Consider the following 15126-nt stretch of genomic DNA (forward strand, 5'->3'; position numbering starts at 1 on the left):
GATTAGGGTTAGGGTTAGGATTAGGGTTAGGGTTAGGGTTAGGATTAGGGTTAGGGTTAGGATTAGGGTTAGGGTTAGGGTTAGGATTAGGGTTAGGGTTAGGGTTAGGATTAGGATTAGGGTTAGGGTTAGGGTTAGGGTTAGGGTTGGGATTAGGGTTAGGGTTAGGGTTAGGGTTAGGGTTAGGATAAGGGTTAGGGTTAGGGTTAGGGTTAGGGTTAGGGTTGTGATTAGGGTTAGGGTTAGGGTTAGGGTTAGGGTTAGGATTAGGGTTAGGGTTAGGGTTAGGGTTAGGATTAGGATTAGGGTTAGGGTTAGGGTTAGGATTAGGGTTAGGGTTAGGGTTAGGATTAGGATTAGGGTTAGGGTTAGGGTTAGGATTAGGGTTAGGGTTAGGGTTAGGGTTAGGGTTAGGGTTAGGGTTGGGATTAGGGTTAGGGTTAGGGTTAGGGTTAGGGTTAGGGTTAGGATTAGGGTTAGGGTTAGGGTTAGGGTTAGGATTAGGGTTAGGATTAGGGTTAGGGTTAGGATTAGGGTTAGGGTTAGGGTTAGGGTTAGGATTAGGGTTAGGGTTAGGATTAGGGTTAGGGTTAGGGTTAGGGTTAGGATTAGGGTTAGGGTTAGGGTTGTGATTAGGGTTAGGGTTAGGATTAGGGTTAGGGTTTTGGGTTTGGATTTTGGGTTAGGGTTAGGGTTAGGATTAGGATTAGGGTTAGGGTTAGGGTTAGGGTTGTGATTAGGGTTAGGGTTAGGGTTTTGGGTTAGGATTAGCGTTAGGGTTTTGGGTTTGGGTTAGGGTTTGGATTTTGGGTTAGGGTTAGGATTAGGGTTAGGGTTAGGGTTAGGGTTAGGATTAGGGTTAGGGTTAGGGTTGGGGTTTTGGGTTTGGATTAGGGTTTGGATTTTGGGTTTGGGTTAGGGTTAGAACCAGAAGTAAACATAAGCAAACAGAACCAGAACCAAACTCAAGCAAACGGAACCAGAACCAAACTCATGCAAACAGAACCAGAACCAAACTCAAGCAAACGGAACCAGAACCAAACTCATGCAAACAGAACCAGAACCAAACTAAAGCAAACGGAACCAGAACCAAACTCAAACAAACAGAACCAGAACCGAACCAGAACCAGAACCGAACCAGAACCGACCCAGAACTGAACACAAGAAAACCAAACCAGAACCGAACCAGAACCGAACCGAACCGGAACCGAACCAGAACCGAACCAGAACCGAACCAGAACCGAACCGGGACCGAACCAGAACTAAACCAGAACCGAACCAGAACAGAACCAGGACCGAACCAGAACCGAACCAGAAACGACCCAGAACCGAACCAGAACCGAACCAGAACTAAACCAGAACCGAACCAGAACAGAACCAGGACCGAACCAGAACCGAACCAGAAACGACCCAGAACCGAACCAGAACCGAACCAGAAGCGGACCAGGACCGAACCAGAACCTAACCAGAACCAAACTCATGAAAACAGAACCAGAACCAAGTCAAGCAAACAGAACCAGGACCAAACTGGAGCAAACATTATTAATGTCCTCAGGTTGGCATTGAGAAAAATCAGATGCCTCATCTTGGATGGGCTGATCCGATTTCTCCTCTCAGTGAGTATTTGCCCGGTCTTTGAGAAGAACCCTAACCCTAATTCTCTCAGAAGGAACAGATGAAGCCACGATACACAGCCTCCCCTCCATCACCTGTATCCTATATCCTCACATGCCGCCATGCTGACCAATCAAAACAAAGTTCTGCTGTGAGCAGAGCTGGGGCTGAGCACTGTGAGAGGCTCTTCTGATTCACTATAAAGCATCGTCTCTCAGAGCCGCAGCTTTTGATCATGACATCACAAATGTGTTTAATCTGTGATACAGATATGAGGGGGTCCTTGGACAATTTCCAAGGGGTCCCTGGCTCCAAAGAGTTTTAGGACCCCTGGTTTACAGGAGCAGAGATGAACACCAAAGCTGTGACAGCACCTTCAGAACAAAAATCTTATTTATGGTCATTTATTATTGACAGTTGTTGCTGGAATCACATCATTCCTGCTTGTTTTTTTATACTAAACTTAGAAACAACTTAAGTCTGAAGTTCAGGGTCCATCTGCAGGTAAGGTAAAAGGAAACACACCTGGCTCCAATCCTTCTCTTAAGGCTCTGATCAAGCCACCCCTCCCAGGCCTTCCTCCTCTTGAGAAACCTCCTCCTTCACAGCCATGTCAGGGTCTTAAAATCATTGCACAAAAAAAATGCAATCCATCCTGCAATTAATATAAATTTGGCCTGAGGGTGGCCCCAGAGGTACAGCAAAGTGTGCAGCAATCAAGGTGCTGTCTGCTAAAATTCAAATACAGATTCAAATTTAAGAAACATTTTAAAGGAGCCAAAGAACAGTGAAGGAAAAGTGATATTTTGAAGCCTTTTGATCCTGATTTTAGAGGAGTGATAGAGCAGACATTCATGCAGCAGAGTATAATGTGGCACCTTTGCATTTTTAAAGGTATAAGCTTGTTTTGAACAATCAGACTTCCTGTTTGCACTGTTTCAACTTGTGTCACATTCAATCTAATCCATTTTATTTATATAGCACATTTAAAAAACAGCAAGGTTACCAAAGTGCTGCACAACAAATACAAACAGTAGAAATAAATAATAGTAAAATTTAAAATATAGTAAATTAAAAGACAAACACAAACTCTCATGCACCTGATCAGCAGACCTCAGTGCTCTGGAGGGGGCGTAGATGTGAATGAGGTCAGAGATGCACTGAGGTGCCAGACCATTTAGTGACTTAACCCTCCTGTTATGTTTGTTTCTCTGGAACAGCAATTATGTTCCTGGGTCAATTTGACCCGGGGCATATTCTATTATCCAAAAGTGTCAGAACCCCCAAAAATCCCAAAACACATTTTTATAAATCTAATTTTTAGCGCCATTACTAACCATTTAAATCCAGATTTAGTCCATTGGTGTTCTTTAATTTCACAGATCATGGTTCAATGAGGACAACTCACTTATTTTCATTTTAATGAATGTTAAAACTTTTTTAAATGTACATTGGAAAGCCCTAAATATAAACACAATAGTTTAACATGAAATTGATTTTTGTTTATTTTATTTTAATTTTTTTTTTTTTTTTTTAAATGAAGTGATGTTGATATATTAACACCTGTTCTGTCACATGCTGCCCAGATTTTTATCCTGCTTTTAGCTGGTTTGGAAGAAATACATTGCCTAAAATAGACTTTAAAAAGGGTCAATTTGACGTGCAGCATCACGGGGATGGTTGTCACACACTATGGGGATGGTTGTCACACACTATGGGGATGGTTGTCACACACTATAGATTTGGTTGTTACACACTATAGGGTTGGTTGTCACACACTATAGGGTTGGTTGTCACACACTGTGGGGTTGGTTGTCACACACTATGGGGTTGGTTGTCACACACTATGGGGTTGGTTGTCACACACTATGGGGTTGGTTGTCACACACTATGGGGATGGTTGTCACACACTATGGAGTTGGTTGTCACACACTATGGGGATGGTTGTCACACACTATGGAGTTGGTTGTCACACTATGGGGTTGGTTGTCACACACTATGGGGTTGGTTGTCACACACTATGGGGTTGGTTGTCACACACTATGGGGTTGGTTGTCACACACTATGGGGATGGTTGTCACACACTATGGAGTTGGTTGTCACACACTATGGGGATGGTTGTCACACACTATGGAGTTGGTTGTCACACTATGGGGTTGGTTGTCACACACTATGGGGTTGGTTGTCACACACTATGGGGTTGGTTGTCACACACTATGGGGTTGGTTGTCACACACTATGGGGTTGGTTGTCACACACTATGGGGTTGGTTGTCACACACTATGGGGATGGTTGTCACACACTATGGAGTTGGTTGTCACACACTATGGGGATGGTTGTCACACACTATGGAGTTGGTTGTCACACTATGGGGTTGGTTGTCACACACTATGGGGTTGGTTGTCACACACTATGGGGATGGTTGTCACACACTATGGGGATGGTTGTCACACACTATGGGGTTGGTTGTCACACACTATGGGGTTGGTTGTCACACACTATGGGGATGGTTGTCACACACTATGGGGATGGTTGTCACACACTATGGAGTTGGTTGTCACACACTATGGGGTTGGTTGTCACACACTATGGGGTTGGTTGTCACACACTATGGGGATGGTTGTCACACACTATGGAGTTGGTTGTCACACACTATGGAGTTGGTTGTCACACACTATGGGGTTGGTTGTCACACACTGTGGATTTGGTTGTTACACACTGTGGGGTTGGTTGTCACACACTATGGGGATGGTTGTCACACACTATGGGGTTGGTTGTCACACACTATGGGGTTGGTTGTCACACTATGGGGATGATTGTCACACACTATGGGGATGGTTGTCACACACTATGGGGTTGGTTGTCACACACTATGGGGTTGGTTGTCACACACTATGGGGTTGGTTGTCACACACTATAGGGTTGGTTGTCACACACTGTGGATTTGGTTGTTACACACTGTGGGGTTGGTTGTCACACACTATGGGGATGGTTGTCACACACTATGGGGTTGGTTGTCACACACTATGGGGTTGGTTGTCACACTATGGGGATGATTGTCACACACTATGGGGTTGGTTGTCACACACTATGGGGTTGGTTGTCACACACTATGGGGTTGGTTGTCACACACTATGGGGTTGGTTGTCACACACTATGAGGTTGGTTGTCACACACTATGAGGTTGGTTGTCACAATGGTATTTCAATGGGAAAAATATTTTTTAAAAGGGCAAGAAGGCAGAACTAAATTTGAAAGTTTAATTGCACTCACAAGTGATAGGCCTACATAACTTAATGCATTTTAACATAAAATGAGCAAGGGACATGAACATGAAACATATCTTTAGGCTACATGCAGTCACTGTCTGAGTTACAGTGATGGCAAATGTAGGGTCTGTTCACTCCAACTCATTTCACCATAGATGATTTTGCTAACAAAGAGAATGTGACGACCAACCCCAACTGGATTTTTTTTGCTAACATCAAGGCTAACAACCATCTAACAACTATTTAGCTAGCTAATAAAAATCTAAACTCTAGCTTTCCCCTCACACTTTGTAAGGGTAACACTTGTTTTGTTATAAACCCATCGTTTAAAAGCCTAGAAGAAAAATACTGAGGAGCTGAATATTTACAATTTGACATGAAAAACACAAAAAGTCCTCTCACCTCAAGTTCAGCTGTCTTACTCCAGAGAAGACTATGTAGGTGAGCTCTGATCCTAATTCTGGAAATGTCCATACCCCAATTTGAGAGACAGCGCCCTCTGGTGGCGAGATATAACGAGTGTGCCAACCAACCCCGTTCTCCCCTATACATACATATAGAACCATGACTGAGCAGTCAGGGGTATTAAAGCTCATAATTAGTGCCTGGTTGAATCCCACACACTCCTGCTGTATGTTCTGTGTTATTCTTTCACCAAATGAAGACAAAGCACTCCTTCTTAAAGAGCATTAGTTTTATTTTCCACAGGTTACTTCAGAAACAGGTAATTATGTACAAAATCTGGAATGTTGGATAAATGCATATCAATCATCATCATCATCATCTTCATCATCATCTCACTGTGGCTGTTTCCAGAGAAACCTTAGAAATACTAGCTATACATTAAAACGGGTGCCTCTGCATTGCAATTTATTGCTGGTTTTACAATCGCAAGTCACTAATGCCATTATTAATTTCTTTTTCTCAAATGTCTTGGTGTTTTTTTAATTTTTTTTTTAGAGTATTTACAATTTGATTAGTAAGGTCTAAAAACCACAGAAGACTGCTAAATAAATAAGAACAGTACAGGAGCGGAAGAAACAGACCGACCGTGAATGAAGAAAATGTAACGTTGTTTTTATCTCCCAAGATTGTCTACGATGTCAGACTGCATCTTTTATTTTTTTTTCATCATGAGTATAAATAAAGTGACCGTAACCCCCAGAAAGATTTAAACCCCCCCTACTCTTAAAAGTCGACAGAAACCAGCAACAGAATTAAAACAAACAATATAAACAACAGTTCATCTGTGTGAAACGCCACATGTTCAGTGAGAAACTCGGGACACGCACTTCTTAACGTCATTTTACTCTCAAATCTAAGGGTTCAGCTTCGTTTAGAAAAACTACCTCATTTTATTTTCACTATTTAAAGAGGATTCCCCACATTTTTAAACTTGCCTTCAATCTCTTTTTGACGCATTTTGGACTCAGTAACAACAAACAGGTTCAAAAGTTTTGAAATAGCCTCAGAGTGACTGCACAGTAATCTTTGTGGTGTCATCATCCAATCAGTGCACTGCTTTTTAGCCGATGACAGACTCAAACAGAAGAGTTGCTACACATTACAACATTTCAATGAAGGCAACAAAATAACCAGGAACAATGAAGTCACAAGACTCTGTTTATAATACCAGTAACTCTTCTTTTAAAGTATGGGAGTTGTTGCTCTACTCCTGCCTCAACTTGTTATGTCTCTGTTGTGTTTCTGTGGTTTGTTGGATCACAGCGCACACCTTAAATAACATAAACAATTCAGATCCTCTAACTGATCATGGCAGAGGTAGACAAACAATTTAAGTTCAGCTAGGTTGCACAAATTCGAATTAGGGTGACGTCCTTTCTTGACAAGACAGTTATTACATCATCGCCTCTAAAGCCAGCACACTGGACTGACAAAGACATGGGAGTTGCTGGTCTACCCCTTTATTGACTGGTTATTTTCTGTTATGTTTTTGAGCTTCGTCAGATCAGAGCTTCACCCTTAGCCTCCAAGGTCAAAGAGCATTTCAGATCTACTAGATAATTATGACGTGGTAGACCAGCAAGTCCAGGTTATTTCCTAGGAACATGCCTTTTTAAATTGGAGACAGTGGTTACAGAATTTCTTCCATGGACAACAGACCATCAAAGAAACTGTAATTTAACCTTTAAAAACATGGGAGTTGCTGGTCTACCCCTTTATCGACTGGTTCTTTTCTATCATGTTTTTGAGCTTCGTCAGATCAGAGCTCTCACCTTCAGCCTCTAAAGTCGAAGAATATGCCAAATCTACTAAATAGTTACAGCAGGGGTAGACCAGCAAGTCCAGGTTACTTGCTAGGAACATGCCTTTTTTAGTTTAGGAACAGCAGTTACATAATTCAGACTCCATCAAAGCTACTTTTCTAAGATGCCATTGTGGTGTTATTGAATCAGAGCTCACACCTTCAACCACCAAAGTCAAAGAACATTTCAGATCAACTAAATAATTATGGCGTGGTAGACCAGCAAGTCCCGGTTATTTGCAAGGTGATAGAAGTAGAATATTCAATGCAGGGAACATTCCTTTTTAGTGGTTACATAATTTCCTCCATAGCCAACAGACTCCATCAAAGGAAGCAGTAATCTAACCTTTAAAAACATGGGAGTTGTTGGTCTACTGCTGCTTCGGCCTGCTTCTTTTCTAAGATGCCATTGTGGTGTTATTGAATCAGAGCTCACATCTTCAACCACCAAAGTCAAAGAACATTTTAGATCTACTAAATAATTATGGCGTGGTAGACCAGCAAGTCCCGGTTATTTGCAAGGTGATAGAAGTAGAATATTCAATGCAGGGAACATTCCTTTTTAGTGGTTACATAATTTCCTCCATAGCCAACAGACTCCATCAAAGGAAGCAGTAATCTAACCTTTAAAAACATGGGAGTTGTTGGTCTACCACTGCTTCTGCCAGCTGCTTTACTAAGGTGACATTGTGGTGGTTTAGAATCAGAGCTCACCCCATTCACACAGCAGATTCAAACACTCCAGACTGACTGGTCATGATGGTGGTAGACAAGCAATTCTGCCAAGTACTAGAAAGAGACATTTAATTGAAGGGAATTGGAGTCTTTTTTTTAAATGAGAAACAGTTGTTACATGATTGTCTCCATAACCACCAGGTCACATTGAACAAGTGGCAACTTTATCTTGCAACACATGGGAGTTACTGGTCTACCCCTGCCTCTGCTGACTACTTTCCCATTCTGTTATTGTGTTCAGTTTAATCAAAGCTTTCACCTTAAGCCATACAATTCAAACAATTCAGACTAATGGATGACAGCAGGCGTAGATCAGCAACTCCAGAGCTCTGTTCAGTAAAATTCATGCTTTTGCCAGTGGAGTTTGGGAACTTTAAAGAGAGCAACATAACTTTTAAACTTCGAATGAAGCATGTTTTCTTCACTGTGAATAATAAAAAACTCACACTTAATGGAAACATTTGACCTGAAACATGCAGCCAGTCAAACTGTAGTTTAAAGCAGTTTCATAACTTTTAATGTTGTTTTGAGTTCAAGTTAAAAAGTAGTAGAACTCCCCTTTATCATTTTCACATGACTAGTTTTTCATTTTGTTGGACTACGCCACAGTTTAAGTGTTGGTCAAACTTCTCTAAATACGGGAATAGAACAGAAGATTTAAGACGCAATCTACTGCAGATAATTTGAGGGAATGCCGTTTCAGGATGGAAGTCTATTAAATATCGTACAAACAAATTCAGTGGTCACAAATGTGCGGTTAGAGTTTATAGGGCCATTAATTAATACGACAATTGTATCATTTCCGTTCCTTTTGGAAATACGTCTTCACTGAAAAAGTTATTTACAAGTGAATGAAGAAAAGCACGGAGAAAGTGGACTTCAAACACTTCTGATAAACACAGGAATGTTCTGAGAAGCAGCTGTGACTAGTTTCTCTTTTTCTTTTCTAGGTTATTTAACTCGGATGAACATCTGAAAGTTATGGCAATCAAGCAAATAACAGTAAAAAGCCTTGGGCAAAGTGACAGACATTCACTTCAACACAATGCAGAGATCTTTTCTTTTTTTTTTTAAGCACTACTGTATATATATCCTGTGCTATTTCAATACAAAAAGATTCTTTTCACATTATAAAAATCATGTAAAATCACCAGGGATTACTAAAAGGTTGTGTTTTTTAAAAATGTGATCTGATGTTGTGTTTTCTCTCTGGATGAAAATAAAGGCTTTAAATATTGCTTGAAGCCGTTATGCTGCTAATGCTCTCAGATGATGGTGAATATGTGAATATTGCTTGGGCTCCGGGGTCAAACGTTCCCCCCCCACACTGTTCAAACAGTTCAAGGTCTATGGCACTTGACAATTCACTTCTTCCGACTCCACTCTCTGTACAGCGAAGAGAGAAAAAAAAACTGAAGGTGATGAGTAAAAGCATGATAAAACATTTCAAAAGACATGAAGGCAAACTGTGGTCTTCTCCCATGTAAGAAATTAAAACTGACAAGATGTTGAAACCTCCCCGCCTCGAATCACAACGGCTGCCCGAAAGATGAAGCCCTTTCAAAATAAAATGAATGTTTACATGATCTTATTCAGATATCTCTCTTTAGGTTGTCTCCTGCTTTTTGCCCTCCGTCCACAATTTCTAAAACTTGCTTTGGTTGACTAGCATAACCGCTAACATCTCTCTGTACTAAAAAGGAAGAGTTTTGACATTTTGGGAAATGTTCGTTTTTGCTTTCTGTTGGAAAGAGATCGGAGAAGACTGAAAACTCTTCATTAGCAGCTCCGAAGACGGAGACAGGGAAACGGCTAACAAGCTAGAGTTGTCTGAAGGTTACAAAATTTCCTGTTACCAATTTAAGATGATCAATATAAGCTAGGTTTGATGAGTACGCAAGCTGAGTTTGGAAACAGTGTGACGTATTTCAAAGGGTTTTGTGCAGATTTATGCTAAGCTGCAAACCAACCAGCACGGACTCCAGGAAGGAGTTCTGGTGCTAAGATACAGTCCAGAACTTAATCTCAGTAAAAAAAGACAACTGTTGTCAGAACTCTTGGGTTTGCGTGTTTGAAACAAACACCACATTTTAAAGCTCCTGTGAGGACCTTTTGAGTCGACTTTGGCGCCCCCTGTGGACAAAGCTGTACCTGTACTTTGCTGGTTTTGTTGTACACACTTAATGCTGATGCTCTTTTTGACTCTCTTAAGTCATCAGGAGAAATTAATTTCAATCTGTTTCGTAACTAGCTAAAAACTCCTTACTGTAGCTTTAATATTGGAGATTTAGAGGTGTTCGAAGTGTTTCGTGCAGATTTGTGCTAAGGTGCAAGGAGACCAGCACGGACTCATGGAAGGAGTTCTGGGGCTTCTACAAGAGATAGTCCAACACTTAATCTCAGTAAAAAAGTCAACTGTTATCACAGCTCTTGGGTTTGCGCATTGGAAAGAAACGCCACATTTTAAAGCTCCTGTAAGGAACTCGTGTGTCGATTTTGGCGCCCCCTGTGGACAAAGCTGTACCTGTATTTTGCTGGTTTTGTTGTACACACTTAATGCTGATGCTCTTTTTGACTCTAGTAAGTCATCAGGACAAATCTAATTTCAGTCTGTTTCATAACCAGCTAAAAACTCCTTACTGATGCTTTAATATTGGAGATTTAAAGGAGCTTGTTGGTCAGTTTTGGCATCTTTTGACGGAGCCATGCTTACTTCACTGTTCTCAAATGTGCATTTGAAAAAATGTGACGTATTTCGAAGTGTTACATGCACATTCATGCTAAGCTGCAAGAAGACCAGCACGGACTCCAGGAAGGAGTTCTGGCGCTTCAACAAGAGATAGTCCAGCACTTAATCTCAGTAAAAAAAGACAACTGTTATCACGACTGCTGGGTTTGCATGTCTCAAAGAAACGCCACATTTTAATGACCTTTTGTCGACTTTGGCGCCCCCCTGTGGACAAAGCTGTTCCTGTACTTTGCTGCTTTTGTTGTACACACTTAATGCTGATGCTCTTTTTGACTCTAGTAAGTCATCAGGAGAAATTTAATTTCAGTCTGTTTCGCAACCAGCTAAAAACTCCTTACTGGTGCTTTAATATTGGAGATTTAAGGGAGCTTGTTGGTCAGCTTTGACACCTTTTGACGGAGCCATGCTTACTTCACTGTTCTCAAATGTGCATTTGAAAAAATGTGACGTATTTCGAAGTGTTTCATGCACATTCATGCTAAGCTGCAAGAAGACCAGCAAGGACTCCAGGAGGGAGTTCTGGCGCTTGAACAAGAGACAGTCCAGTACTTAATCTCAGTGAAAAAGACAACTGTTGTCACAATTGCTGGGTTTGCATGTTTGAGAAAGACGCCAAATTTTAAAGCTCCTGTGAGGAACTCATGTGTCGACTTTAGCGCCCCCCTGTGGACAAAGCTGGACCTGATCTTTGCTGGTTTTGTTGTATACACTTAATGCTGATGCTCTCTTTGACTCTAGTAAGTCATCAGGAGTAATTAATTTCAGTCTGTTTCGTAACAAGGTAAAAACTCCTTACTGTAGCTTTAATATTGAAGATTTAAAGGAGCTTGTAGATCAGTTTTGGCACTTTTTGACGGAGCTATGCTTACTTCATTTTTTTCAAATGTGCATCTTGCAGCTGAATGCTGAATGACGTAATTTTATATATTTCTGCTGAGTTTTAATGTTGCTGTTTTCGCCAGGATGTCAAAGGAATTAGTCCCTTCAAAATAAAAGACAATGAAAAAAATCTATGATAAAAGCAAATAAGAGTATTTCCCAAAATGTCAAACTCTTGATTTAAATAAAATCTTCTGACTGGCAAAACAGGTTAAGGCTGAGCAAACAAACTACACCTCTCCTCCTACATCTCCCTGATGTCTGAATTTCCTTTCTGCTTTCATTTATTGGATGAACACTCTCCGACTGCATTTCCTTCAACATCTGAGAAGCTGTGATGTGTGCTGATATTCCCAAATATGTTCCTGTTCAAACACAGCAAAGGTAGTGGTCTGCTCAGGTGACACGCCGAGCTGTTTGAAGGAAGGTGAGGATAGAAGCGTCCGTACGCTGGAGGGTGATCACAGGTTCGTGGAAGCAGGGGGTGGACGACTTCCTCTTCTCAGCGCTCCCATTTTGCAAGTAGAGAAAGAAATCTGTCCTCCGTGAAAAAAACAAAATCAAACCGCTCCTTGATCTACATTCGTCTCCACAGGAAAATCACGTAACATCGTCCTCCATATAAGATCGCACGGCAGACCAGTAAACGGTTTCAACATCTTAAATAAAGAGTTTAAAAAAAAAAAAGGCAAACTGGATGACAGAAAAGAGGGAGCCCTGCCCCCTAGTGGTCAATTCATGTCACTCTGCAGAAATAAAACCTAATTCATGATAAAGGAGTTATGTGATTCGGACTTAAAAAAAAAAAAAAGATGATCTGTACAGAGACCACAGTAATTATTTGCTTCAGAGCAGGTCATATCTTCAGCTTCTTTTGTATAAAAATATATATACCACAGTGATGGCCTTTTGAGGACTCGTACTTGCAGAGGTTTCGCCGCCGTCTCACTTTGATCCACTACATTCAGTGGTTCTCCCCGTTGAATGAAGGCTATAAGATCTCTACTATAAATAGTCCTCTCAGGTATCGACAGATCAATCTCCTCTGGGTATAAAAATATGAGAGTCAACGTCATTTCATCCGTTCGTCTCTCTTCTCATGTCCCCACACCCGCCCTTGTCTTCAGAGGTCAGTGAAGTCTATGCTTGAATTTCTCTGATGATAGTCAAATCCACAGTGTTTGGAAACGTCTTCAGGAGGGCCACTGCGTTCCCATGATCGATATTCACAAAGTTGTATCCGTTCGCCTGAATGGAAAGACAAGATGACAGAGAGAATTGCAATAAAAGTCTCACGAATCACAAAGTTTTAATAAAAGTCTCACAAAGTTTTTGTTGGATTGCAGCGTACCGTGAGGATTTTATCTCCAGGCTGGAGAATCTTGGATGCCGGACCCTCAGGTTGAACCCTTGTCACAAAAATACCCTGAAATACAAAGAGAATGCTTTTTTAGTCACTTTGAAAAAAAGGGGGTATGTACAGTAGTAGTGATTGTTTCTTAGTGAGAAGAACAGACAGAAAACTCTACAGTTTATCAAAGACACAGCTATCTATGGATCACTCAGAGTAAAGCCTGCAGGAGGACATTATGTGTTATTTTGAAGATTTATATACTGGTTTTAACATCTTCTTTGTTTTACAGGTAGATGTTCTTCCTGCATGGCCCTTGGCCTGCCGCAGCACTACCAGTGCCTGTTTTGGTTAGCTGCAGGGTCATTAGCTGGGGACCACCACTCAGACGTTTCGCCCCTTAGCCCAGAACATCTCCTGGTGGCGGGGCAGTGAGCAGGGATGTCTCCCTGACACTCTCTGCAGCTAAGCTTCTCCAGGAGCTGCTTTTGGTGCCTCCAGTTTATTTTCTAATGTGACGAGTACACACAGCAAAGCTCCTAATCTTTAACCATACACATGAATTCAGCAGCACAGACAGGGACTGTGATGGGTGTGATATGGACTTTAACATCCATAGACTTGATATTTTCCTTAAATCTTGCTTTGTAAACCCTTCAGTCAGTCTTTTTGAAGTCTTCCAGAGTTTCTTCAGTATTCTGGCTGAACGCTGACACTGCTACTCCGTTCTACGTGCTTTCTGTCACTTGCTGAATGGCAGCCGCAACGTAACGTGCACACCCTCTGTAGACGAGTGATGCTAGTTGCTTAAGTGCAGGACAGTACCGCTACAATGGAAAGTTAGCTTTGTACACTACCAGTCAAAAGTTTGGAAACACCTTCTCATTCAAGGGTTTGTATTTATTTGAATTATTTAAAACACTGTAGATTAATACTGAAGACATCAAAACTATGAAAGAACATATATGGAATTATTTAATGAACTAAGAAGTGTTAAACAAACCAGAATATGTTTTATATTTTAGATTCTGTAAAGTAGCCCCTTTTTTCCTTCATGACAGCTTTGCACACTCTTGGTATTCCCTCAGTCTGCTTCATGAAGTGGTCTCCTGGAATGGTTTCTAATTAACATGAGCCTTGTCAAGAGTTCATTAGTAGAATGACTTGCCTTCTTAATGTGTTTGAGACCATCAGTTGTGTTGTTCAGAGGTAGGGTTAGTACACAATGGATAGCCCTATTTGACTACTGTTGTAATCCAGATTATGGCAAAACCAGATTATTTCATAGTTCTGATGTCTTCAGTATTAATCTACAATGTTGAAAATAATTAGAATAAATAAAAAACATTGAATGAGAAGGTGTGTCCAAACTTGTGACTGGTAGTGTATGTACGAAAGATAAAGGAGCAATGAAGAACTAATCTCACAAGAAATCCATATTCTCCAAAATGTAAAAGTAGACTCTATGCAATAATAAAACAAGAAATATCAACTTGTCCTGAGGCATTGCACAAGAAAAAGTCTTCTATTGCACATTATGTTTGTATGTGAAATAACTGGAGAACAATCACACTTCTGTTAAAATAATACAGCCATTAGTCACATGCAAAGCTTCCCTCAGGCATGGAAACATGAAAGGAAATGTGAATTACATTGTCATCTGGACGAAAGGGGTTTCCCCGGCCTCCCACGCCTCCTGATATACTGAAGCCCAGCTCTGGATTCTTCTCCACTTTCACACGGATCTGAAACACACCCACACACTTTCATTAGTGGTTTATTCACGGTCATTCACGCTTAGACACACAGTTTTCACACATCGACATTAGACTTGAGAAACCTCAGCAGATGGTGAGATGGTAAGGTTTTTTTTTTCTCTCACTGGCTCCATGTGAAACAAATCAACTACAGTTCTTGTGAATGAACAGAAATATCAGAGAGTTGTGTTGCACGATTTAAAAATAGAAGCAGGATTTGTTTTCTTGCCAAAGTGAAACATGAAGATCCAGACTTCCAGACTTTATCTGTGTCTGCTTTAAATGAGGAGGAAGGCAGACTGTCCACTCGCAAAGTCGAGCATTAAACAAGATTAAGGGCTGTTTTTACAAGAATAATGACCCCAATTTAAAGCTCAGTTAAAATGCTAATCAAAGCCAAAGTACAGACAATATAAGACTTAGAAAAACTTTCTTTTAACTGTTTTAACTCTTCAGTTTCAAGACAATATAGGCTTTTTCAACTGCAGGGACTTTACCCCGGAACT

At 40.9% G+C, this 15126-nt stretch overlaps 1 protein-coding gene across 3 annotated transcripts in view; it reads right to left on the reverse strand.

Annotated features, from left to right (window-relative positions):
• Positions 1 to 5562: 5562 nt before the first annotated feature.
• erbin (erbb2 interacting protein) overlaps positions 5563 to 15126 on the reverse strand; it is a 102395-nt gene continuing 92831 nt past the window's right edge. For all 3 annotated transcript variants that reach the window (XM_034709240.1, XM_034709239.1, XM_034709238.1), the window contains 3 exons: positions 14516 to 14608; positions 12864 to 12938; positions 5563 to 12760 (listed from right to left, as the gene is read on the reverse strand). In XM_034709240.1, coding sequence (XP_034565131.1) covers positions 12653 to 12760; positions 12864 to 12938; positions 14516 to 14608 — 276 coding nt within the window. In that variant the 3' untranslated portion in view covers positions 5563 to 12652. The remainder of the gene's footprint in view (positions 12761 to 12863; positions 12939 to 14515; positions 14609 to 15126) is intronic.

Source organism: Notolabrus celidotus, chromosome 19 (assembly GCF_009762535.1).
Source record: "Notolabrus celidotus isolate fNotCel1 chromosome 19, fNotCel1.pri, whole genome shotgun sequence".
Lineage (NCBI taxonomy): Eukaryota > Metazoa > Chordata > Actinopteri > Labriformes > Labridae > Notolabrus > Notolabrus celidotus.